At 46.8% G+C, this 23,327-nt stretch overlaps 1 protein-coding gene across 1 annotated transcript in view; it reads left to right on the top strand.

The window, feature by feature from the left end:
* Positions 1 to 23,327, top strand: part of CCNP (cyclin P) — a 213,625-nt gene that overhangs the window by 33,226 nt on the left and 157,072 nt on the right. Inside the window, exons 2-3 of the mRNA XM_069205970.1 lie at positions 6,907 to 6,981; positions 16,558 to 16,633. Coding sequence (XP_069062071.1) covers positions 6,907 to 6,981; positions 16,558 to 16,633 — 151 coding nt within the window. The remainder of the gene's footprint in view (positions 1 to 6,906; positions 6,982 to 16,557; positions 16,634 to 23,327) is intronic.

The following is a 23,327-nucleotide window of genomic DNA, read 5'->3' as shown; positions in this document are numbered from 1 at the left end:
TCTGCCTTTAAAATTGTCACTGCAGGCTAGTGACCATTTTCACCAATTCTGATTGGCACACTGGAACGCCCTTATAATTCCCTAGTATAAAGGTACCCAGGGTATTGGGGTTCCAGGAGATCCCTATGGGCTGCAGCATTTCTTTTGCCACCCATAGGGAGCTCAGACAATTCTTACACAGGACTGCCACTGCAGCCTGAGTAAAATAATGTCCACGTTATTTCACAGCCATTTTACACTGCACTTAAGTGACTTATAAGTAACCTATATGTCTAACCCTTAGTGAAGGTTAGGTGCAAAGTTACTGAGTGTGAGGGCACCCTGGCACTAGCCACGGTGCCCCCACATTGTTCAGGCCAATTTCCCCGGACTTTGTGAGTGCAGGGACACCATTACACGTGTGAACTACATATAGGTCAATACCTATATGTAGCTTCACATTAGTAACATCGACTATGGCCATGTAACATGTCTAAGATCATGGAATTGTCCCCCCATGCCAAATCTGGTATTTTGGTGCCAATTCCATGCATCCCCGGGGCTCCAGCATGGACCCCGGGTACTGCAAAACTAGCTCTCTGGGGTTTTCTCTGCAGCTACCATTGCTGCCAACCCTCAGACAGGTTTCTGCCCTCCAGGGTCTGGGCAGCTCAGTCCCAGGAAGGCAGAACAAAGGATTTCCTCTGAGAGAGGGTGTTGGACCCTCTCACTTTGGAAATAGGTGTGAAGGGCCTGAGAGGAGTAGCCTCCACCAGCCTCTGGAAATGCTTTGAAGGGCACAGCTGGTGCCCTCCTTGCATAAGCCAGTCTACACCGGTTAGGGGATTACCCCAGCCCCTGCTCTGGCGCGAAACTGGACAAAGGAAAGGGGAGTGACCACCCCATGGGTGGGGCCCAGAGCTCCCCCAGTGTGTCCCAGACCTCTGCCATCTTGAATGCAGAGGTGTGAGGGCACATTGGAGGCCTCTGAGTGGCCAGTGCCAGCAGGTGACGTCAGAGACCCCTCCTGATAGGTGCCTACGTGGTTAGGGGGCCAATCCTCCTATGAGGGCTATTTAGGGTCTCTCCTGTGGGTTTCTCTTCAGATAACGAATGCAAAAGCTCACCAGAGTTCCTCTGCATCTCTCTTTGACTTCTGACAAGGATCGACCGCTGACTGCTCCAGGACGCCTGCAAAACCGCAGCAAAGTAGCAAGACGACTACCAGCAACATTGTAGCGCATAATCCGGATGGCTTTCTCGGCTGTTTCCCCTTGGTGCATGCTCTGAGGGCTGTCTGCCTGCCTTCACAATGCACTGGAAGCCAAGAAGACCCTGTGGGTCGACGGAATCTTCCCCCTGCTAACGCAGGCACCAAACTTCTGCTTCACCAGTCTTCTGGGTCCCCTCTCATCTCGACAAGCGTGGTCCCTGGTCACAGAGGCTGGATCCAAGTGACCCTGACAGTGGTCCCTCTGTCCAAATTTGGTGGAGGTAAGTCTTTGCCTCCCCACACCAGACAGTAATCCTGTATACTGCGTGAACTGCAGCTGCTAGAGTTTCTGTGCACTCTTGCAAGGATTCCTTCATGCACAGCACAGCCCAGGTCCCCAGTACTCCGTCCTGCATTGCTCAACTCACCGAGTTGATCTCTGGCTTCGTGGGACCCTCCTTTGTAGTGCTGAGTCCACTGATGTGCTCAGATTTCTTGAACCCATGTTCAAGTGCTTCTGTGGGTGCTGCCTGCTTCTGCATGGGCTCTCTGTGTTGCCGGGCACCCCCTCTGTCTCCCTATCCAAGTGGCGACCTCCTGGTCCTTCCTGGGCCCGGGCAGCACCCTTTTTCTTCAACTGTGACTCTTGCAGCTAGCAAGGCTTGTTTGTGGTCTTTCTGTGTGGAAACAACTCTGTATTCTCCAGTACGCCGTGGGACATCTTCTGACCAAAGGAGAAGTTCCTGGCACCTTCCGCTGTTGCAGAATCTTCGGCTTCTTCCACCCAGAGACCGCCCTTTTGCACCTTCATCCTGGGTTTAGTGGGCTCCTGCCCCCCTGGACACTTGCATGACTCTTGGACTTGGTCCCATTCCTTTGCAGGTCCTCAGGTCCAGGAATCCATCTTCAGTGCTTTGCAGTCAGTTGTTGTACTTTATTCACACTGTCACTAGAATGCTGAGAACATTCTCAAACAACCATTGGCAACATCTGAGATTCTGGGAAAGTCATTTCAGGATTTAAGGGGAAAAAAAATCTCCAATTTGTATCATTGAAAAATAAATCCTAAACCTTACACTTCTTAATGAGAAGAACCATCAGTCTGCTACCACGTATGTTTGTGCATCGGACCTTAATAAGTAAACTTACAAGGGGATGCAAATAGGTCGATGAACCTTTTGACTTGCATTTAAGATGTTCCCACCATAGATCCAGTATATGCAGATCAGTAACCAATCATTAACATTAATAATACATGATAATCAATAACATTAGTAATCAATAGGAGTCAGTAAAAGTTAGAAAATGTATTTCCCTATATTAACAATGCTAATGTCACATAGGATAATCTCAAAATCAAAAGATAAACATACAGAAACATCACTGGATGCCCAAAGCGGTGAAAGCAACGTAATCTAATCAAAACTTGAACAATTACACATTCTAAGGTTATGGTGTAACTTAATAACAAGAACAATTGCGCAAACTATATTACATACATTTATTCAGCAAAGGAAAGACATTGACTATTGCCCCCTATTGCAGAGTTTTATTAGTGAGGATCCTTATCTAACACCAGATTAGCATTAGCATGTTGGGCTTCATGCAAAACCATTTTAGTCCATACAAATTTAGAAAACATCTAACTATGGTTCTATCAAAATAGTGTGGTTGGTACCTAGAAAGAAAAAGCACATAGGCATAACAAAACACATGCGTAACAGTATTCCTCTCCTCAATAGGATCGGCAAGCTAAGATAGTCTTCGTCATCAGGACATCAGTTTGGTCAGCAAGGCATCAGGATTCTGCATCAAAGTTCAGAAAACGCAAAGTTTTTAAGCAATTTGAAAGAATAGAGGTAAACCCTCAAGAAGAATGGGGAGAATGACATATCTCCTCTTGGTGCAGTCTGGCTAAGTTAGATTTCCTAAAACTACTTCCCAAGTCCCTATTGGTCAAGGGATTGCATGTACACACTTGGCTCAATAAAACTAAAACTTCAAATCTATCATTTCTACTAGTACTCGGTTCACATGTCGCTGATTGGCTTCTCTTGCAATGTCCTCATCATCCAGCTTGTCTGGTAACAATATTGTTGCTGCTTATACTCCAGTCAGTGTCTCCATTGTTCTCCTCCTGAGAAAGTCAGTTTTACACATATTACACTTATATTGTTACATTTGGTAAGAACAGTGTCTTCTAGCAAGCAGTTCCTATGAGAAAGACTTCTAGCTATGAGCACATTTGTACAGTACAGTAGAAAATTATAATTTTAATTCTCGAAGCAGATATTTTATTAACGCCTAAGAAATACTACTTGACAGGCCGTGCAACTAGGCCAAGACCTCCGCTAAGTTAAGGCCTACAATTAATAAAGCGAAGACCAAATGCATGACTCTTAATATGATGTACTACTACATTAATCAAACATAAGCTCCATATTTCATATTATTAAGCCATTAATAAGTATCCTTTGGGAACACTGGCGGCCACTCATGTGGACACATTTTCAAATGTGTGCATATTTTCCTCTATTATTACATTTTCTACACAAATCCATTACTTGGAATACATGAATATTCATTCTTTTTTTTTTATTAAAACACCTGCTCTGTCACACACCTCTACATTCTACGACATGCCACTCCACTCAACACCTCTCCGCTCTATTCTTCGCCACTCTACACTACCCTACTCTGTTCCCCTCCACACCAATCTACCCCACTCCACTCCATTCTATCCCACCTCACTCCTCTGCAATCTACTCCACTTCACTAAAATCTTCCCTAATCTCTACCCTATCCCACTTCTCTCCAATCTACCCCACTACTCTACCCCCAACCTACCCTACTCAACTCCATTCTAATCTACCCCACTGCCATCCAATCCACCCCACTCCAATCAACCTCAATCCACCCGTCCCGATCTACCACACTCCACTCTAATCTACCCCTCTGCACTTCAATCTACACAAATGCACTCCAATCCATTTCACCACAATCTTCCCCACTACAGTCTACTCAACTCTAATATATACCTCACTCGTGTATACCCCCACTCTAATCTACCCCAGGTTAAACCACTCCAATCCACCCAAATCTACCTCACTCTAATCTACCCCATTCCAATGTACCGAACCCTATACTACCCTACTTCACCCAACTCTACCCCACTCTGCCCTGCTCCACTCAACCCCACTGTACTCCACTCCAGTCTACCACAATCTACCCCACTCCAATCTACGCCACTCCGATCCACTCTAATTCAATTTCCAATTTACTACACTCCAACCTACCCCACTCTTTCCCAATCTACCCCATTCCACTCCACCCAATCTACCTCCTCTCACTCTAATCTACACCATCCCTATCTGTCCCACTCCCATCTAACCCACCCCACTCTACACCCATCCAATGTGCTCCAGATTACTTCGATCTACCCGACTCCAATCGACCCAACTCCACTCAGATTTACCCCACTCCACCCAACCCCACACCACTAAGTTTCAGCCATGCTGAATAGTAGCCACACTGGTGTACAACATAGCTAAGCCACATTGCCAAAACCAGCAGGTCTGGCTACTATTGGCCATTGATTTGACAATGCTTATTTTCATTACCACGTATGAAAGCACTTTAAAATATGAATTCAGAACAGTTGTTCAAAAACCTTTTGCGTTTCATTTAATATACTATTATGTTCCTCTATAACACTCTGGGCCACATACAGGGTTTACATGACACCTGTCTTGACTCTTAGTTCATTAATTGTTAATGTTTAAGAACTGTTTTAATAAGTACCTCTCAGAGCAGTGCTATAATGTGACGTAATTAAGTCAAAGCTTCCCCAAGTTTTGATTTTTCTATTAAAGTTATGTGTTGAAGTGGCCCAGCATACAATGTATTGTTGATGTAAAATACAGGACTGTTTGAGAGTGGGATGTTTGCGTGTGCGACTTAGCTACGATGTCACGCCAGACATGTTCTCATCCAAAACCACGGCATGATGAGGGACACAGTAGATCCATGTCATTGTTTTCTACAGTGCTTACGTGATCTGCTCATTTGCAAGCACTGGAAATTAAGGCTACCTGGCTGTTCCATGTCATCAAGACACCATATTTCCTTTCAGGATGTTTTCGGTTACAAATGTTTTCGTTGCCGTAGATGTGTGACTCTTATTGGTTCAATAGGAAGCAACCCACGACTCCCAGAACACAAAAACATGTTAAATGAAAACCTGCACTATAAAGACGAGGTTCCAGTGGCATGGAAGTGGGTGGCAACTCTACTATAAACAGATTAACAACTAGAAAGAAGACTGTAGGACGAACAAAGGATGTGAAAGGCAATTTGCCTCACATATAACACATTACCGGTAAATTTTGAGAAGAAACTTGACACCCTGCGTGAGAAATGGGACCAGGATATACGAGACATGACACATCAGAAGATACCATTAGATTCCCCAGAGAGATACACATAAAAGCTAGGTTAAGACTACTGCAAATAACGAAATTACATAGGACATACTAAACAGGAGCGCACACCTATAAATTTGGGAAGATGACAGATGTTTAAGCAGAAGTGGGCAGAAGGGTACCTATAGACACACTTTATGGGAATGTCTCAAGATTAAAGGAAATACAAGAAAGATTAGAGGATCCCAATACTAATGAATCCACCAAAAGTTAAAAATGGGAGAAAAATGACTTACCAAGGCATTCAAGGCTACCAATGATCTAAGGAATGTCTGTTGCAAAAAGAGATATTGAAAAGAAATGAGCTTCCGAAGAGCCACCAAAAATGAATGGGAACAAAACAGGGACTGGTGCAAGCTGGCGATAAGCTGGTCTACTAGGGCAGGATTTGTCCACATAAGTTAACAATTTTGGGGGAACTTGGCAGAATACACTATAGGAAAGTTCAGGCTGTAACCTCTGCCACGATAAAAGGAGAACAAGTCCATCACTAAACAATACTGCTAAAGAGGTAACCTGAACTTTAGGGAACTCCATTGACCGAAAGTCAATGAGGACATGCCGCATCACCAAGAAAGATGGTAGGACGAAGGGCACGGTTACGATCTCATAAGTTCAATTCGCAACCATTTTATTGTAAAGGTTCTGTGGTCAATAACGTTTGGTTCAAAACACTGCTCTCGCACTATGGTTATTCAATGTTGATATATTTGAAGAAAACTTATTTTGAAAAACTGAAACCTGTTTGCTTTGTCAGTGCTTGTTTCATTTATATTTCTTAGCTTCGCACTTAGTCCTCCAAGTATTATGTAAAATAGATGTTTGAAGATCTAGTTAAGGTTGAGATTTTCATAACCGACTAGGGCCCAAATTAAGATCTCTGGATAAGCCCTAGAAATATTTGCAGCCTTTCCCGGGTGAACGAACCTGCTGTCCAGGTCCACTTCTGCTCGCAGGCCCCTGCTATCCATCCGATCACTTGTTCACTGTATCTTTGCCTTTGATTCAGTATAACGCTCTACTGCCTTTAGGCTATTGTCATACTATAAAAATAGCACATGTCTACATATATACTCAACTGTAAATGATGATGATGAGGGTGGTTAACGTCTACTTCATGTTAAGTACATGGGACTTGACAGTAAATGTTTCCATTAGTTTGACCTTTCTAGTCTAGAATTTTCAGTGTACTGTTTTTTTCTTTTTTTCTTACCAATCCCTTTCTATTTCTAGCCGGATCGAAAAAGAGAGCCCTTAACATGCAAAGACAACAATATAATCCTCGAAGCAGAAAAAGATGAGAAAAAGGTAAAATTCACCTATTGCAACAAAAAACCCCTATGAGATACAAGGGCGACTTCTTATATTATCTGCATCTTCACATAACGTCGTAGTCCTGTAATGGTGAGGCGCAATGCTAAATCTGTGTCTGTGGGTGCAGGTGGTGAGCATCGACACTCGTTTTTGGGAACTAGGACTTATTTTTCCATCATCAGACTCCGACCTAGAGCTCGGAAGAGAAAGGCAGAAAAGGAAGAGAAGGTAGGAAGCAGTTAAAGGGAGGAAGTGTGGATGAGAAGAACGAAGAGTGAGATAGAGAAACAAGAAATGTTGGGTGGTGGAAGGAAGTAGCATGAGAAGAAATAAAGACTAGGCGATGTTGGTAATAAGCAATACAGCAGCAGCGATGGGTTCAAAAGAAAAGCTGGGCTTGGAGCCCGACCATTGCTTACCACTGTTTGACTTTTCTTATCACTGTCATTTGCCTGATTCTTAATCATGTCCTAGCTTGTCAGTCTTGTGTGTGTCCCTCCATGGAGCATTTTCTCTTTTCTATACATGTGTTTGCCTGGTTTCTGTGCGCTTTTTGAGTAAGTGGCTGCAGAGTGCATGTGTTTTCGAGCCATTGCCCTTTTGTACTTCTCTCGTACTACTGGCTGTCCCCCTGCGATTATCCCCGCTTCCCTCCATGTTGTGCTTCCAAGCATATTTCTTCATTATCTGCCCCTTTCTTCCCCCCCTATTGCTTATCTGCCCTCATCTGTCTTGCTTCTGCATCTTTTACCTTCTCTATGTTGCTTTTGAGTTCCCAGCACTCCTTGTGTAGCTTATGTTGCCCTAGCCCTCCCACTTGTTGATTCCGTATCCCCTACCCTCTTGATACTCCTGACCTCCCACTTGTTGATATGCCCATCTGTTGCTTTTATTCCCCCGTGCTCATTTAAATTATTTATTTTTTTAAACAAACTTTTGAACGTTTTGTTTTTAGTTACCTATCCGCTTTATTTTCTAGGGCATGAATGTGTGGTGCCTACTAAATGACACCAGCAGCTGTGTACAACATTTTTTTTCATTTGTTTTACTTTACCTAGCCTGCAATGCATCGAGGATGCTATGCACCATATCCATAGAACTTTGGCAAAGCTAATGGGTCACAAAGGCAAGACTTATTGGCTTTGCCAAACTTGTTGTAACCAGAAATGGTCGAGATACAAATTGAACTCTCCACCTCCACTTCATAGCCATAATTTTCCCTCTTCATCGGTTTTTAGTGACATTAGGTCAGCCTATCCTTCTTGAACCTCTTCAAAGCATGTAACATGCTTGTGGTTATGCTGGGTGTCAGGATGGAAAAGTCTCTTTCATGGTGACGGATGTGTACCTCTGCCCTGAGTGCCCCAGATGCAATAGTATCTGGATTCCTGGTGCTGATTTTTGTTGTCATTGGCAAACACTGATCTTACGTGTGCGCCATGGCACAGGTATGTCTCTCACATTGCCATCATGTTGGACTGGGTGGGATGCAAAAAGAGCTATCCTCATATTGGCGATAGGCTACTGCCTTTGCCAGGAGTTAAATCACAAGCATGGTTGTGGCAGCATACTATATAGTAATCAGTAGAAGTGAACAGGCCTTTTTACCTATATCTCTGGAGAGAGGCATACAGGCTCACTCATGTAAAGTTCTGCTGCTGTGTGGTTTACTCACCCTTGGCCTGCATCAGGTTAGTAAGTGGTGCTGTGCAGCGCAAGTGTGTTGTATACATGTGCGTATGAATGGAACCATACATGGAAGATTACGGGTTCCATTTTGGTTGTTCCACAGCTGACTGGGGGAGATAGAGGAATCCCTCAGACAAAATTGTTAATTGTGCATTCTTTAAAACTGGCTGGGACACACTGAGGAAAAAGAGCCAGCCTATTCTGTACACTTAGAAGGGTGCTCTTCGATTCATAGAGAGATCACTGGAAAGGGGCCTGAGAAAAGATCAGGAAGGAGATTGGGTTGATAAGCGAATCATAAAGAGTAGTGCAGGGAGCCCTGGGTAACATTTTGATGCACAAATCACAGTGACTGACATCCAGATTTGTAACCTCTGGTGACTCCCGTAGCCTGTGTTGTGGGGCTATTAGTTTTGTAGTCATACATACTGTTAGTCTGTTTTCAGGGGGAAGGGCAGGGCAGGGCAGGGCAGAAGAGGGCATTTCAACATGATACAGACCCCTAATGCAAACATCAGGGACAATGGCCCCAAATCACATTATGTGTCTGAAAATTGAAAAAAGGGGAGCTTCAGGCCCCCAAAACTGTCAGCTGTCCAATAGCCTGTTGGGCTGTGCAAGGAGGAGCAGCTTTGCTTGACCTCTGCCTGCAGCCAAGGTTGGATATTAAATCCTGCCAGTCTTCCACCTGGGTGAGGGGACATCACCCAGGGACTTCAAAGACCGCTAGCCCCAGGATCCTGGAGAATCACCCACAGTAGTAGCCTTTCAAACCTATCTCAGGCCTGCTTCTGCAGGGCCTGGCTGGGCAGTCTACCTCCTACCTTTACTTGCCATTTCAAAATACTTACCAAGGCCTAAACCCCCCCTTTTATTATGTGCAAGTTACCCCTAAGGTAGACCCTAGGTAGCTTTATGGGTAGGGTGTTGTGTAAGTAAAAGGTAAGACGTGTATCTTCATGTTTTGCATGTCCTAGTATTGACAAATAGCTTATTTTGTTTTTCACTACTGTGAGGGTTTCTCCTCTCATAGGTCAGCATTGGAAAATTCCAGTATATATTTTTAAGTGGTAATTTCTGATCTGAAAGGGGCTATGTGGGCATGTTTGGAATAGTAGTGAAACATCCTGCTTTCTGGTGTAGTTGGATTTTACATTACTATTTTGGAAATGACACTTTTAGAAAGTGAGCATTTTTCTGCACTTATAACTCTAGTGTTTTGCAGCCTTCCTAGGGCAGAGTGTGAGGTATACTTTGTGCGTACTTTCCAGACAGCCACAACATAGGAGGGGCTGGGAGTAACAGGATTGGCATCTGCATACTGATAGTCTTCTTGGGCTGGGAGAGGGAAATAGTCTTTCATACCACACATGGAAATAGGCTGTGTCCTGCCCTCACACAAAGGGCTAATTTACCCCCATTGATGTCTGGAGCCAGGGCTGGGTTAAAAATGGCTGTGTTACCTTTGAAAGGGTGCCCTAAAAGTCACCCCTTGAACAAAGATAATTTTCAGTATAAGTACAGGGGTTCTGGCCCCATGTTTTTTGGGGCACTTTTGGAAGTGAGACTGGACCTCTGTCAGAAGGACTGCTGCACTGTTCCAGGACTTATCTAGACTGCTCTCTTCTGTTGTCCTGCTGCCTGCTACTGGTTGAGTGGCCTAATGGACTAACTAAATAGCTTTTCTGTTTTGTTGTCCTGCTGCCAGCTGCTCCCTTACCTTGGGCTACCCAGGCACTGAGGTGTTGTGATGAGAAACCACCATCTACGTGCCTGGATGAGCTGACCTATTGCCCTGCATTGTGCCTCCTGGGCTGGATTGCCCAGAATTGGCCATGGGACTATTAGTCCAGCCACCACAGTCCTCACATCATGCGCATGGTGAGCGATTTATACTTGCATGTCCTTCTTCACCACTAGGAGCATGGGGAGCGCTTCACCTTTGTTTGTTGAAACCAGCACTTGGTGAGCGCTTCATTACTTTTTATTTCAAGGTTAAAATCAAGTGCTTTTCTAAGGAGTCCCTAGTGCGAAGACTGTCCGGGGATGAGAGTACCGGTCCAAAGATCCTGCAGTTGTGCTGATCAGTGCAGGGCTGATCTCAGGAGTTGTGCGTTGTCTATCTCCAGGGATTCAGAGTGATTCATGTTTTTTGCCCCCGATACAGTGCTGTTCTTCCACCATAGGCTGCTGCGTAGGCCAGTGAAGTCTCCCCACCCATAGTAAGAGCCACCACAGTGCCTCTCAGGGTGGCCCTGTGACGTATTGCCTAGTAATTGTGGTGGGCCTGGAATGCAAGGCTCGTTGCCCAGCTCGTCTGGAGGAAAGTGTGTGCACCCAATTTGGTGAGATTGGAACAGGAGGAGCAGGCTGTTGCCATTACTGCAGGTGCATCGGCTCTCCCTCAGCTGGAAGAGTCATTCTGGTGCCACGGGGCTGGCCTGTGACACGCGGGCACCAGGTACTGTGCACCTCATGGACAGCAGCATTGGGTTAACGCAGACCACCAAGAGACCAAAGGAGGTCTCGAAGCCTGCATTTTGCCCGTAAAGCCTGTAACAATGGCAGCTGCCCTGCACGCTCACGGGTAACTGCGAATGGGAGGAACTTTACAGAGTGTGCCCCCCCCCCCCTCTTTAGGGCCTACTGTGGGGTCACTGGTTACGATAGTCGTACAGGTAGAAACCTCGACTGAGGTCCCTGAGCGCAGCATACTTTTTTATAAGACCTTGCTCCGAGTTACCATACCTCATGTAGTAGACACACAGGGGCTCCTGCGGCCTACATGGGTATATGTGCATTCATCCCAAAATAAGGCTGCTGAGCCACCTCCTTCCTGTATAGAGTAGCACAGGAGCAACTGTGCGCTACTGCCTTTGTATTTATGGCACTATGGGTATGATTTATGTACCTTGTTTTTCTTTTACATAACCTGATACATTTTCATGATCAAACTATTTACTGCTCCTATACCCTGCATTTTCAAAATACTGAGTCCTACTACAGGAATTGCTTGAGCTGCGCTACCACTTAGTCAAGTCACTTTGCCCAAGACCCATAGTAGGTCAGGTCCCGAGGCACCAGGAGTAAAAGGTCTCAAACCCAACGGTTGAGCCTAGTAGCTTCTTCTTCCCCTTGGACCTCTGAGAGGCTTTCCCACACTGGGTTTCCTTGAGCAGTTAAATAGTAATGTTTTAAAGAAAAACATTACATACCAACCTATGTCATCTAAACTGCATGAGTAAAACTTATCTGTTAAGTTTTTATAAGCATTAAAAAAGCTGGAGTTGGTGCACTCCTTTTTAATCCCTCATATAATTCCTCCTTTAATGTCTGGCTGGAGAGTTTCACCCACGTCCGTCTTTTCTTTGCATTTGCAGAATTTTTACTCCTGTATTTAGAGTAGGGGAACATAAAAACTACAGCCCCAACTCATGTGAAGAGGGGAGAGATGGAGTGGTGCCTTAATGTTTCCATAGCTTAATTTAGGTGTTGGAAAGGCTGCCTGGTCTTGATTCCACCTCTTGCTACCACCACCCTGCACTAACAGTCTCTTTATCTCACCCTTGTTTCCATCCAGCCTTTCCCCTTTGTCAGTTTTCCTGCATTCCTGTTACTCCATGTTAAGCCCTTTTCTGTTTTTCTTTCCCTTGCTCAGAGTTACATTGTGATGAGATAAAATAAGACTCAGTCCCCAAAAATGAGTGTGCCACTCACCACTGCAACCTGTAGCTCTAATTAAGTTGGTTTCCTGCTTAAACACATCCGAAAACCAGGCCCTGGTTCATTGTTTCTCCAGTGTGGGTCCGAGGCCCACAGAATATTCACTTAATCTTCCTCTATTCCCTTTCTTTTAAGTGGCTGAAAAATCACACCAAGGAGGTGCTCTTCACAACTCTTCGGTTGTAAACCGTAGTCGAAGTGTTTTGGTGCAGTCTAGACGTGGGGATAAATGAAACCTCAATGTCAGAAAACGAGTTTTAAAACTCAAATTTCTTGTAAATTGCCTGTATCGTGCAAGTATTGGAAGTCAAGGTTATGCCATAATTATCACAACCCCGCTGTTGTCACATGACAGATTTCAGCAGCTCAAACCCAAATTAAATCAAATCAAATCAAACCAAAAAAACATTTATAGAGTGCGCTACTCACCGAGAGGGTCTCAAGGCACAGGGGGAGAGTTACTGCTGCTCGAAAAGCCAAGTCTTGAGGAGTTTCCTGAAGGCGAGATGGTCCTGGGTGCGGGGAGGGAGTTCCATGCTTTAGCTGCCAGGTAGGAGAATGATCTGCCCCCGGCGGTGGTTCTGCGGATCCGTGAGACGGTGGTGAGGGCGAGGCTGGCTGAGCGAAGCTGACGGGTGGACGTGTAGAACTAGAGGCGGCTGTTGAGGTATTTGGGTCCATGTTGTGTAGTGCTTTGTGTGCGTGGGTGAGGAGTCTGAAGGTGATCCTCTTGTTGACGGGGAGCCAGTGCAGGTGTTTCAGGTGGGCGGATATGTGGCTGTGGCGAGGGATATCGAGGATGAGGCGTTCTGTATGCCTTGTAGACGTTTCTGAAGCTTTGCTGTGGTCCCTGCGTATAGGGTGTTTCCGTAGTCCAGACGGCTTGTGACGTCGGCATGGGTGACTGACTTTCTGGTTTCAGCGGGGATCCATCGGAAGATTTTTCGGAGCATGTGTAGGGTGTTGAAGCATGCTGACGAAACGGCGTTGACTTGCTTGGTCATTGAGAGGAGGGGGTCCAGGATGAATCCGAGGTTGCGTGCGTGATCCGAGGGGGTAGGTGCGGTGCCTAGCGCGGTGTGCCACCAGGAGTCGCCCCAGGCGGATGGGGATTGTCGGAGGATGAGGACCTCTGTCTTGTCTGAGTTCAATTTTAGGTGGCTGAGCTTCATCCAATCCGCGACGTCTTTCATTCCTTCCTGTAGATTGGTTTTGGCGGTGGTAGGGTCTTTGGTGAGGGAGAGTATCAGCTGGGTGTCGTCGGCGTAGGAGATGATGTTGATGTTGTGTTTGCGTGCAATGGCGGCGAGTGGGCTCATGTAGATATTGAAGAGGGTGGGGCTCAGTGAGGATCCTTTGGGTACGCCGCAGATGATCTCGGTGGGTTCTGAGCGGAAGGGAGGGAGGTGCACTCTCTGGGTTCTGTCGGAGAGGAACGAGATGATCCATTCTAGGGCCTGTCCTAGGATTCAAGTGGTGCGGAGGCGGGTTACTAGACGGAGGATGAGGGCGGTTGTTTCTCCGTTGTCCATCAGAGTCCTGATGTGGTTGGTGACTGCGATGAGGGCGGTTTCTGTGCTGTGATTGGCTTTGAATCCAGATTGGGAGGGGTCGAGCGAGTTGTTAGCCTTGAGGAAAGCGGTCAGCTGCTTTTTGACGGTCTTCACGATGACCTTGGCCGGGAAGGGGAGGAGAGAGATGGGGCGGAAGTTCTTCAGGTCGTTGGGGTCAGCCATGTTTTTTTTTAAGGAGGGCGTTGACTTCTGCATGTTTCCAGCTCTCGGGGAAGGTGGCTGATGCGAACGAGCTATTGATGATGTTCCGGAGATGGGGGGCGATGACGGAGTCGGCTTTGTTGAAGATGTGATGGGGGCAAGGGTCCGAGGGGGAGCCGGAGTGGATGGTGTTCATGATGCTTCTGGTCTCTTCGGAGCTGACGGGGGTCCAGTAACTGAGTGTAGTTGTGGGGGGCTGCCTGTTCGGAGGTAGGGGGCGGGGTCAGGGGTCCGAAGCGGTCATGTAGATCTGCGATCTTTCGGTGGAAGAACGTAGCAAGGGAGTTGCAGAGTTCTTGTGCGGTGTGATGTAGTTGAAGCTGGTGCTGGGGTTGGAGAGCTCTTTGACGATGTTGAAGAGTTCCTTGCTGTTGTGGGTGTTGTTGTCTAGTCGCTTTTTGAATGAAGTCCTTTTGGTGGAGCAGATCAGCTAGTGGTGTTCACGGGTGGCGGTCTTGAGGGCTGTCATGTTTTCTGTGGTTCGTTCTCTGCGCCAGGTTTTTTCGAGAGTTCGGCAGGATTTCTTAGATTCTTTGAGGGCGTCCGTGAACCATAGGGGGTTTCCTGGTGCTGGTGCTGGTCCCAGTTGTTTTTGTTTTTTAAATGGTGTGAGGTTTTCAGTACAGTTGGTGATCCACTGTGTGAGGCTGTGGGCTGCACTGTTGGCGTCTGTGATGTTGGCTGATGGGTTTTGGCTCAGTGTTGAGAGGAGCTGCTATGAGGAGATTTTGCTCAGCGTCTGCGGGGGATTTGTTGCGTGCGATGGTGGTGAGTCTCCTGTTTGAAGGTGAAGTGGATGCATCTGTGGTCGGTCCAGTGTAGTTCGGAGGAGTGGCTGAAGGAGATGCGGTTGCTGGCGGAGAAGATGGGGTCGAGTGTGTGGCCAGCGGAGTGGGTGGGGGTGTTCACCAGTTGCTTGAGTCTGAGGTTGTCGAGCAGGGTGGCGGTGTTGTCTTTGTTTTTCTCCAGGTGGAAGTTCAGGATCCTGAGGAGGATGTATTCTGGTGAGGCTAGGGCATGCGGGCTGATGAAGTCTGTGATGGTCTCGCTGAATTGGGCACGAGGGCCTAGGGGTCTGTAGACAAGTGTACCTCTGAGGGTGGTTCTGGGGTTGGTGTGGATCTGGAAGTGTACGTGTTCGGCGGTGAGGGGGTGTCTTCGGTGGAGGTAGTGATGTTGATGGTGTTCCTGTAGATGATGGCGATTCCTCCTCCGATTTGGTTGACGGGGTCCTTCCGGGCGATCTTGTAGCCGTCGGGGATGGCTATGGCGATGTCTGGAGCCAATGAGGTGTTCATCCAGGTTTCTGTGATGAAGGCGACGTCTGGTGCTGTTGTGTCCAGGAGGTCCCATAGTTCGATGGCGTGCTTGTGGATGGAGCGTGTGTTGAGGAGGATGCACTTGAGGTGGCTGTTGTTGCGAGGGCTGGTGGGTGGTCTGCAGGTTCGGCGGGATGTGTATTTGCAGGCTTGGCAGGTGAAGGGTCCATGTGTTCGTTTAGGGCTGGCTTGGTAGCAGGTGGCTGTTCGTCCGGTGTTGAGGGCGTAGAGGGAGGCGGCGTTGTATTTTAGTCGGGTGCCTTTAGTGCAGTTGTGGGCCAGGGGTTCTGGCGCTGGGCGCGGTCCAGGCGCAGACGGGCTTGCCTTTGGCGCGCCAGTGGCGCAGCTGCCATAAGAAGGGAGGGTGGGAGGAGGGGACAGCTGGGAGGCGGGAGGGAAGGACAGCAAATGGGAGCAGGGGGGCGGGGCAGCACGGGTGGCAGCAGCAGGAAAAATGCGCAAAATAAATCAAAAAGGAAACGCCAAAAAGGTAGGAATATGCTTAGAAAAACGTGGCAGGGGCCAGGGCAGGTGGAGCTGCAGCGGCGGGGAAGCGACCTACCCGAGGGTCAAGGGTCGCTTCCCCGCCACGATCATTTATGGAGGGTGGAGTTATGGGGAGGGGATGAAGGAGGCAAACTATGCAGAATGTGGGTAAAGGCCTCTTCTGCATGTTATGCCTCATTTCTATGTCAAATAGGAAGTGTTTACCAAAACCGGTGACTAATTCACTGGGGGTAGAGCTATTTACTGTGGATTTAAATTCCTCGCTCGAGGGAAATGCTATTTACTGAGTGAGGTAAATGTCTGACCTGGGGGTAAAGTTATTTACTGGGTGCGCTGAGAGGACCGGTCCACCTCTAGTTGGGGCCTTGGATGGTAAACGGAGTTTGTTGATGCGGTCATTTGGTCACCCTTTATAGGTCTGATCTTGCCTATACCAACCGCAGCAGGCCATCCACAGACATTATAAAATGTTACATACATTGCTAGTGAAATGAATAATCGTGACCAGTCTATCGGGTTTGCTGCTAATTCTCATTGCCTGTTTTTCTCTCTTTCAGAAAAGATACCAGACTACAGGTTTTAAGCAAGAGAAAGGTGTCATTTTCAACGTTATCGTATGCAGCGATGATAAAGGTTAGCTCATTATTATTTATATATTTCTGGCGGTTCTCCGGACATCAACGTGCTACTGCCCGTTTCTCAATTCAGAACCTGTTTAGTAGGTCCATAATATTCTGTACTCTCAAGTACAAATGTTTTAGGAGAAAGAGACCAAAAACATCCTTGTTTTGTGAAGCTTGTCCTCACCAAAGAATTGACGATCCACTCCCCGACAAACTGTCAGTCATTGCATGAAACCTTTTACCTGACAACTATCCCTCTTCCAAATAATTTACATTTTCCTTGGCCATGTTTTTCTGCTGAACCAGATCACACTGGACTTTCGTCAGATGGCACATGCAATACTCTTCCCAGCTGAGCTCCAGATAACCTGTGGATAGACCATATGTTTTATTTCGGCTCTTCCTCATTCACTTATGCTATTGAACCTATGTAAGTGCAGACCTCTTAATGCCTCATTCCCTGGCACTATGCCACATATTATTTGCGCCCCTCTGAACTGAACAGAGATACCTCCACAATGCTGGGTCATTCCTACAAAGGCCGTTAAGTCATAACTTTGTTAATGGTAGGTACATTATCCACTACTAAGGAACGCAAAACCCAAACAATGATTGGTTTAGACATTCCTATCCCAAACGTAAGATTTTATTGAATTTACGATGAGCATATACATCAACATAAAGTCACATTGCATCCACCCCGTCCCTCATTTACCCTCTGATACACCCTCAACATTTGAGCTTGTAGCTCCAGTCCATAGAATCCCTCCATCTTGTGATATTACTTGGGGCGGCCCATGGAGATGTGTGTGTAAATAGTACCTACTGGCGATCGCCAGTAGGGTAGTTATGGTTAGGACTAGTTTCCATAAGAAGAGCATTTTTGTTTTGCCAATAACTTTAGTGCCGCTTGATGAATCTTGATGAATCTTAACACAATTTTCATAACTTATACTTAGCAGCTGAACTGAGCAATATTGAAAGTTTTGGGGTGATCCGTCAAAGGGGGGGGGGGGTCTGAGAAATTCGGGAGGGCGGTCCCAAGAAGCATTTTCCCCATTCATTTTCCCATAGGGTCTTTAGACGTGCCTACAGCCCAAATTGCGAAATTACACCAAATTTGGCAGAAAGCTAGATCGTGGTACACAGATTATGCTTTTGTGATTTGGTGTAAATTAGTTCAGTAGTTTCTGAGATATTATAGTTTAAAAAATATAGATATATAGCGACGCGGTTCCTCCTGGTCCGGATATGCGGATCCAGGGGAAAAGCAAGGATCTGATTGGCTGGCCACAACTGACAGAAAAGTTGCAGCTGCCATTTTGTTTGTCATAAGGGCAGGGGGTGGGAAAGTGAGTGCAATAACACATAAGGGGTCAGGATATACATATCCTGACCCCATAGGATACACAGAAGGGTCCCTCAGGGTCCCCTTATGGGCAGAAAATTGCCCAGTTTTTTTTATATATATATATATATATATATATATATATATATATATATATATATATATATATATATATATATAATTTTTTTTGTCTGATCTGTGAACCCACTGGTGGATCCATAGATCTGTGGATCCAGGGAAAAACTGAAATAAAAAAAACACCTACTGCATCAAACTTCATGCTGTGCGTTACTTAAGGCCATGTGTAGCTTGGGTGCATGCTGGAGGGTTGGCCGCTGAGTCTGGCCTTGGGCCTACCCCCACCGTGCACGGCCTTCAGCCATGTGTGGCTTAGATTTATATTTATGTATGTGCGTGCTAAAAACAAATCATATCAGGCAGGCTGGGTCTCTTCCTGTTCTCATGGATCATGTCGCCATATACAGGCCCATTGTGTAACAATACAACTCAATGGACAGCATTCCTCAACAATCCCCATCTGTTGAGGAACTCCCTTACTGTTCGCTCTGGCAGTAGAAACCTTGGCGAACCTAACAAACAGCACTCCTAGAGTGACCAGAACACCTTTTGGAGGACGAGAACACAAAGTCAAAGTATTCGCTGATGACCTTCTACGCACCCTGACCAACCAAGGAGACTCGCTTCCAGTCCCTGACTAACATCTTGCAATCTTATGCAGAAGTCTCAGGCTTCAAAATCAACATGGCGAAGTCTACCGCGCTTAACCTCACCATTCCTTCCCAGGAAATTTGCCCAACTTAAAACCCTGGCACCATTCCAATATGCAACAGAAAAAAATGAGATACCTATGCCTTAACCTTATACCCACCCCTAGACTCCTGGTCTCAGGAGAAGTTGACCCAGCTCCGCCACGCCATACTAGAAGACCTCCACAGGTGGCGACCAAACCACGCTTCCTGGTTAGGCCAAATCAACATGATCAAGATGAACGTCTCCTCGCAGGGCCTACACCTCTTTCAAACCTTCCCTACTCCCATTCCGCACAGCGAGATATTACAACTGCATAGAGACATCCATTCTGTCATATGGGAGGGTGGCCACCCCCTGCATAGCAAATAGGGTTATAATGCTCCTGCGAGACAGAGGGGGACTGGCATGTCCAGATTTACTCCACTATTACTGGGGGGTGCACCTATGGTATATCTCGGAGTGTGTGGTGAGGGCCAGTGAGAAATACTGGTTCCATATGGACTGCACTGTAGCCCTCTCTGGGAATTAGCATGACTGCCCAGATCAGTGCAGCCACGCAGTGCATATATCTCTATGCCAATTAAAATGTTTTTAGACATATGGGACAAGCGAGCTACTAAGAAGGGCCTCACCACCTTCCCGTCTCCCAACACCCCATGGAGCCCTGCCTTATCCCTGGCCCTTTGGGCACAGACATTTGTGGAATGGAGCGATGACGAGTGCTGGACACTCCGGGACCTATTCGCCTGCCCCAAGATGAGGACCTTTAAACAATGCAAACAAGAATTCCACATTCCTGATAGGGTACTACTACAATACTGCCAATTGTGCCATTGGGCCCTACCTCCACAGGTATACCCAGAGATCATTAGACCATATACTCCCTTTGAGAATCTAGTCCGCTCTTACGCAAACACCAAGGGCCTCATCTCCTCCACATATTGGGTCCTTCAACAGGCTGCTCTGCGACTCCATCATGCCTACCAAAACGCCTGGGAAGCTACCGCCACCTTAGATATTACACCTAAACACGGGGAGGCACTCTTGCGGGACATCCCCAAGACATATCGTTGCCTCTCCCTTAGACAGAAAGCTTATAAGGTGTTGTTACATTGGTACTATGTCCCCACACACCTGGCTAAAATCTACCTGGGAAGTTCATCCCCCCCTCCCCCCCTCCACCTGGGCCTTTTGGATGCCCCAGGGACCACGACCTCCTGGGGCGAAATTGAGGATAAAGGAGGAGATCCACATGGACCCAAGGGACCACTACCAACTCCCCGGGCCAAATTTAAAGTTTAAAAAATGGAGGGGGGCCATCAAAATGCTCCCACTCGCTGGAAGTGGAGATTTCATATCTTTCCCTGCTGGCTGGCAGTGGAAGACATGAAAGTATTGCTCCTGCTTTCGGGGAAATGCAATTCCAGCAGCTCCTTGTGTGCTGGAGCAATGCCGGCTCCTGCAGGAGGTGGGGTCCGGCTGGGACCGCAGGGGCCTTGATGCTCCCCCGCGGTCCCAAACTTTTTGAGAAGCAACACTTCTGAAAAGTAATAATCATCTTAACTTCCTGTGCATGACAATGTCAAGGAAGTGTTATTCTCTGCATTTCCACCATGAAAAGTTATCCGTTATCCTTGATTGAGGTGTTTGCATTACTGCGTTTTTTCAAGCACAATATCTTAGGTAGTGACTGTGACCAGTGGGTTCTTTCTTGTAATCTGCTGCTCAGACCAGAGATCCTGTTCTTCCTTTTAAAATGTAAAATAACCTAGAAGCTCGCCAGTTTCCCCCCCCCTCTCCATATACATTAGTGTATGTAGAGTCTTCCTGCCCTTTTCCCAGGATGATGAGCAGCTTACTTAAAGGCTGCCCAAGTGCGTTTACCACCAATTTTGGAGACGTGCTCTTGATGTACAGGAATATGATCACACTCCCACCAAACAAAGAAGCACTTCTTGAGTGTTGTGGATTGGGTGGCTATAAGTGGTAGGTGCTGGGCCTGGCTGCAGGTCAGACCCTGCGGCAAACCCCCACCGCACACAGCCAAAGGCCATTTGGGTAGGGGTTGAGTGGTTATAGGGGTCTGTCTGCAGGGCCTAGCTGTAGACCAGGCCCTGTGGTCAGTGCCTGCCACACATGCCACAATTGTATGGTCCCCTTGGATACCTCCCACATCCTCCGGGAGACCCAGTAAAGCCATCTTAGGTGATAGTTCGATTGAACTCTCCAGTATCTAAGTAAGGGTTCTGGCAAGTCTCGACTAGTTTTCTTCCACATGGTATGGCAGTGTCCGAGTGTTGCAATCTGTCCCTGGGAGCCTACATCAAGTGCATTTCAGTTCATTGAGAATACCAGCATGCCAGAGACGTTGTGGTGTGAAGTAAGCCATATGTAGATAGTTCAGCTGGATCAGTAATTTGACTTGGGCCATGTACACTTCTCAACATAAAGGGCCTGATTTCAGATTGCGGAGGACGAGTTACTCTGTCACAATGGTGATGGATATTCCATCTGCTGAAATATAAATCCTGTTATTTGCTATAGTATTTATATTTCGTGGATGGGATATCCATCACCGTTGTGACGGAGTAACCTGTCGGCCGAAATCTAAATCCGGCCCAACGGGTCTTCTAGAGTACCCACCACCCATTCCCACTTATGTCTAAGAATTATGAGCGTATTGGGGGTGTTACAGACCAAGAAGCAGTAAATCCAGGAGATTCCACCTCAGCTCAAATGGCCAATCAGCAACTTTGCCTCTGTCAGGCTGAATTCTGGTAGATGTGTGATGGAATAACGCATGCATGTATCGCGCATGCTTTTACAACGTGGTCTCTACAATGACCACGTCTTTACCATGCATACCTTTACCACGCATGCCCTAACAACAAATTTTGTTGTAAAAGCTTGTTTGGTAAAGTAACGTGTGGTAAATTCTCCCCAGCCCTGCTACCTACACCATACTCCACTCTCCCAAGCCTTTAAAACTGCCCCTTCCACCCCGTGCCCCTACCCCGGTCCTTAAACCTACCCCGCCGCGTCCTAAAAACTACCTGACCCACCCCGCCCTAAACAGTAAAACATACCCTGTCCTAAAAACTACCCCTTCATGTCCTAAAAAACTACCCTAACCACCTGCCCTGATACCTAAAACCTACCCCGCACTGCCCTAAAAACTACCAGACCTCCCCACACTAAAAGCTATCCTGCCCCCGTCCTAAAAACAACCCCAATCCTCGCCCTCAACCCTGAAAGCTACCATGCCGGTCCTAAAAACTACCTGACCCGCCCCACTCTAAACCCTAAAACCTAACCTACCGTGTCCTAAAACTACCCTGACCCCTTCCCTAAACCCTAAAAACGACCCCACCCTGAAACCCAAAACCATCCCTGTCCTAAAAACTACCCCAATCCCTCTGCCCCCACCCTAAACCCTAAAAGCTACCCTGTCCTAAAACCTGCCCGTCATAAAAACCACCCGACCCCCACCCTAAAACCTACCCTGTCATAAAACTACCCTACACCGACCCTGAATCCTAAAACCTATCCTGCCCTGTCCTAAGCCCTACGCGGCACTCTCTCAAATATTACCCGACCCTCTACCCCATCCTAAAACCTATCCTGTCCTGAAACCTACCAAGCCCTATCCTAAAAACTTTCCTGACTCCCCCACCCTAAAGCCTGCACAGCCCTGTCCTAAAAAACGACCCCTCCCTAAACCCTAAAAACTACCCTGCCCTGAAACCTACCCTGCCCAGTCCTAAAAACCACCCCACCCTAAATCCTAAAATCTACCCTGACCCCTAAAACCTTACCCACCCTGTCCTAAAAACTACAATCCCCTCCAAACCCGGCACCACTTATCTCTCTCTCTCTCTCTCCCTCTCCCTCTCCCTCTCTCTCTCCCTCTCCCTCTCCCTCTCCCTCTCCCTCTCCCTCTCCCTCTCCCTCTCCCTCTCCCTCTCCCTCTCCCTCTCCCTCTCCCTCTCCCTCTCCCTCTCCCTCTCCCTCTCCCTTTCTCTCTCCCTTTCTCTTTCTCTTTCTCTTTTTCTCTTTTTCTCTTTTTCCTCTTTTTCTCTTTTTCTCTTTTTCTCTTTTTCTCTTTTTCTCTTTTTCTCTTTTTCTCTTTTTCTCTTTTTCTCTTTTTCTCTTTTTCTCTTTTTCTTTTTCTCTTTTTCTCTTTCTCTTTTTCTCTTTCTCTTTTTCTCTTTTTCTCTTTTTCTCTTTTTCTCTTTTTCTCTTTTTCTCTTTTTTCTCTTTTTCTCTTTTTCTCTTTTTCTCTTTTTCTCTTTTTCTCTTTTTCTCTTTTTCTCTTTCTCCTTCCCCCCCCCCCCCCCTTCTGGTCGATGCGCCTTACTGTTCCACCCTAACTGCTCTCCTCCGTTACCATGCATATGTGTGGATTAGGCATGCATGCTTAACACAAGCATATTAAATGCATATACATGGTAACGGCAGTGTGGTCAATGAATATTGTTGCATTGAACACGTTGTTAGTGATGTTTCCCAATTCTGGTAGGTTAGTAAGCTCTACCTGAAATCCATTAATGCATGTCAAAGTTGTATGTATTTGTGAAACTGGATG

This window comes from Pleurodeles waltl, chromosome 9 (genome assembly GCF_031143425.1).
Source record: "Pleurodeles waltl isolate 20211129_DDA chromosome 9, aPleWal1.hap1.20221129, whole genome shotgun sequence".
Classification (NCBI taxonomy): domain Eukaryota; kingdom Metazoa; phylum Chordata; class Amphibia; order Caudata; family Salamandridae; genus Pleurodeles; species Pleurodeles waltl.
This window is presented reverse-complemented; position numbering and strand designations above follow the sequence as displayed.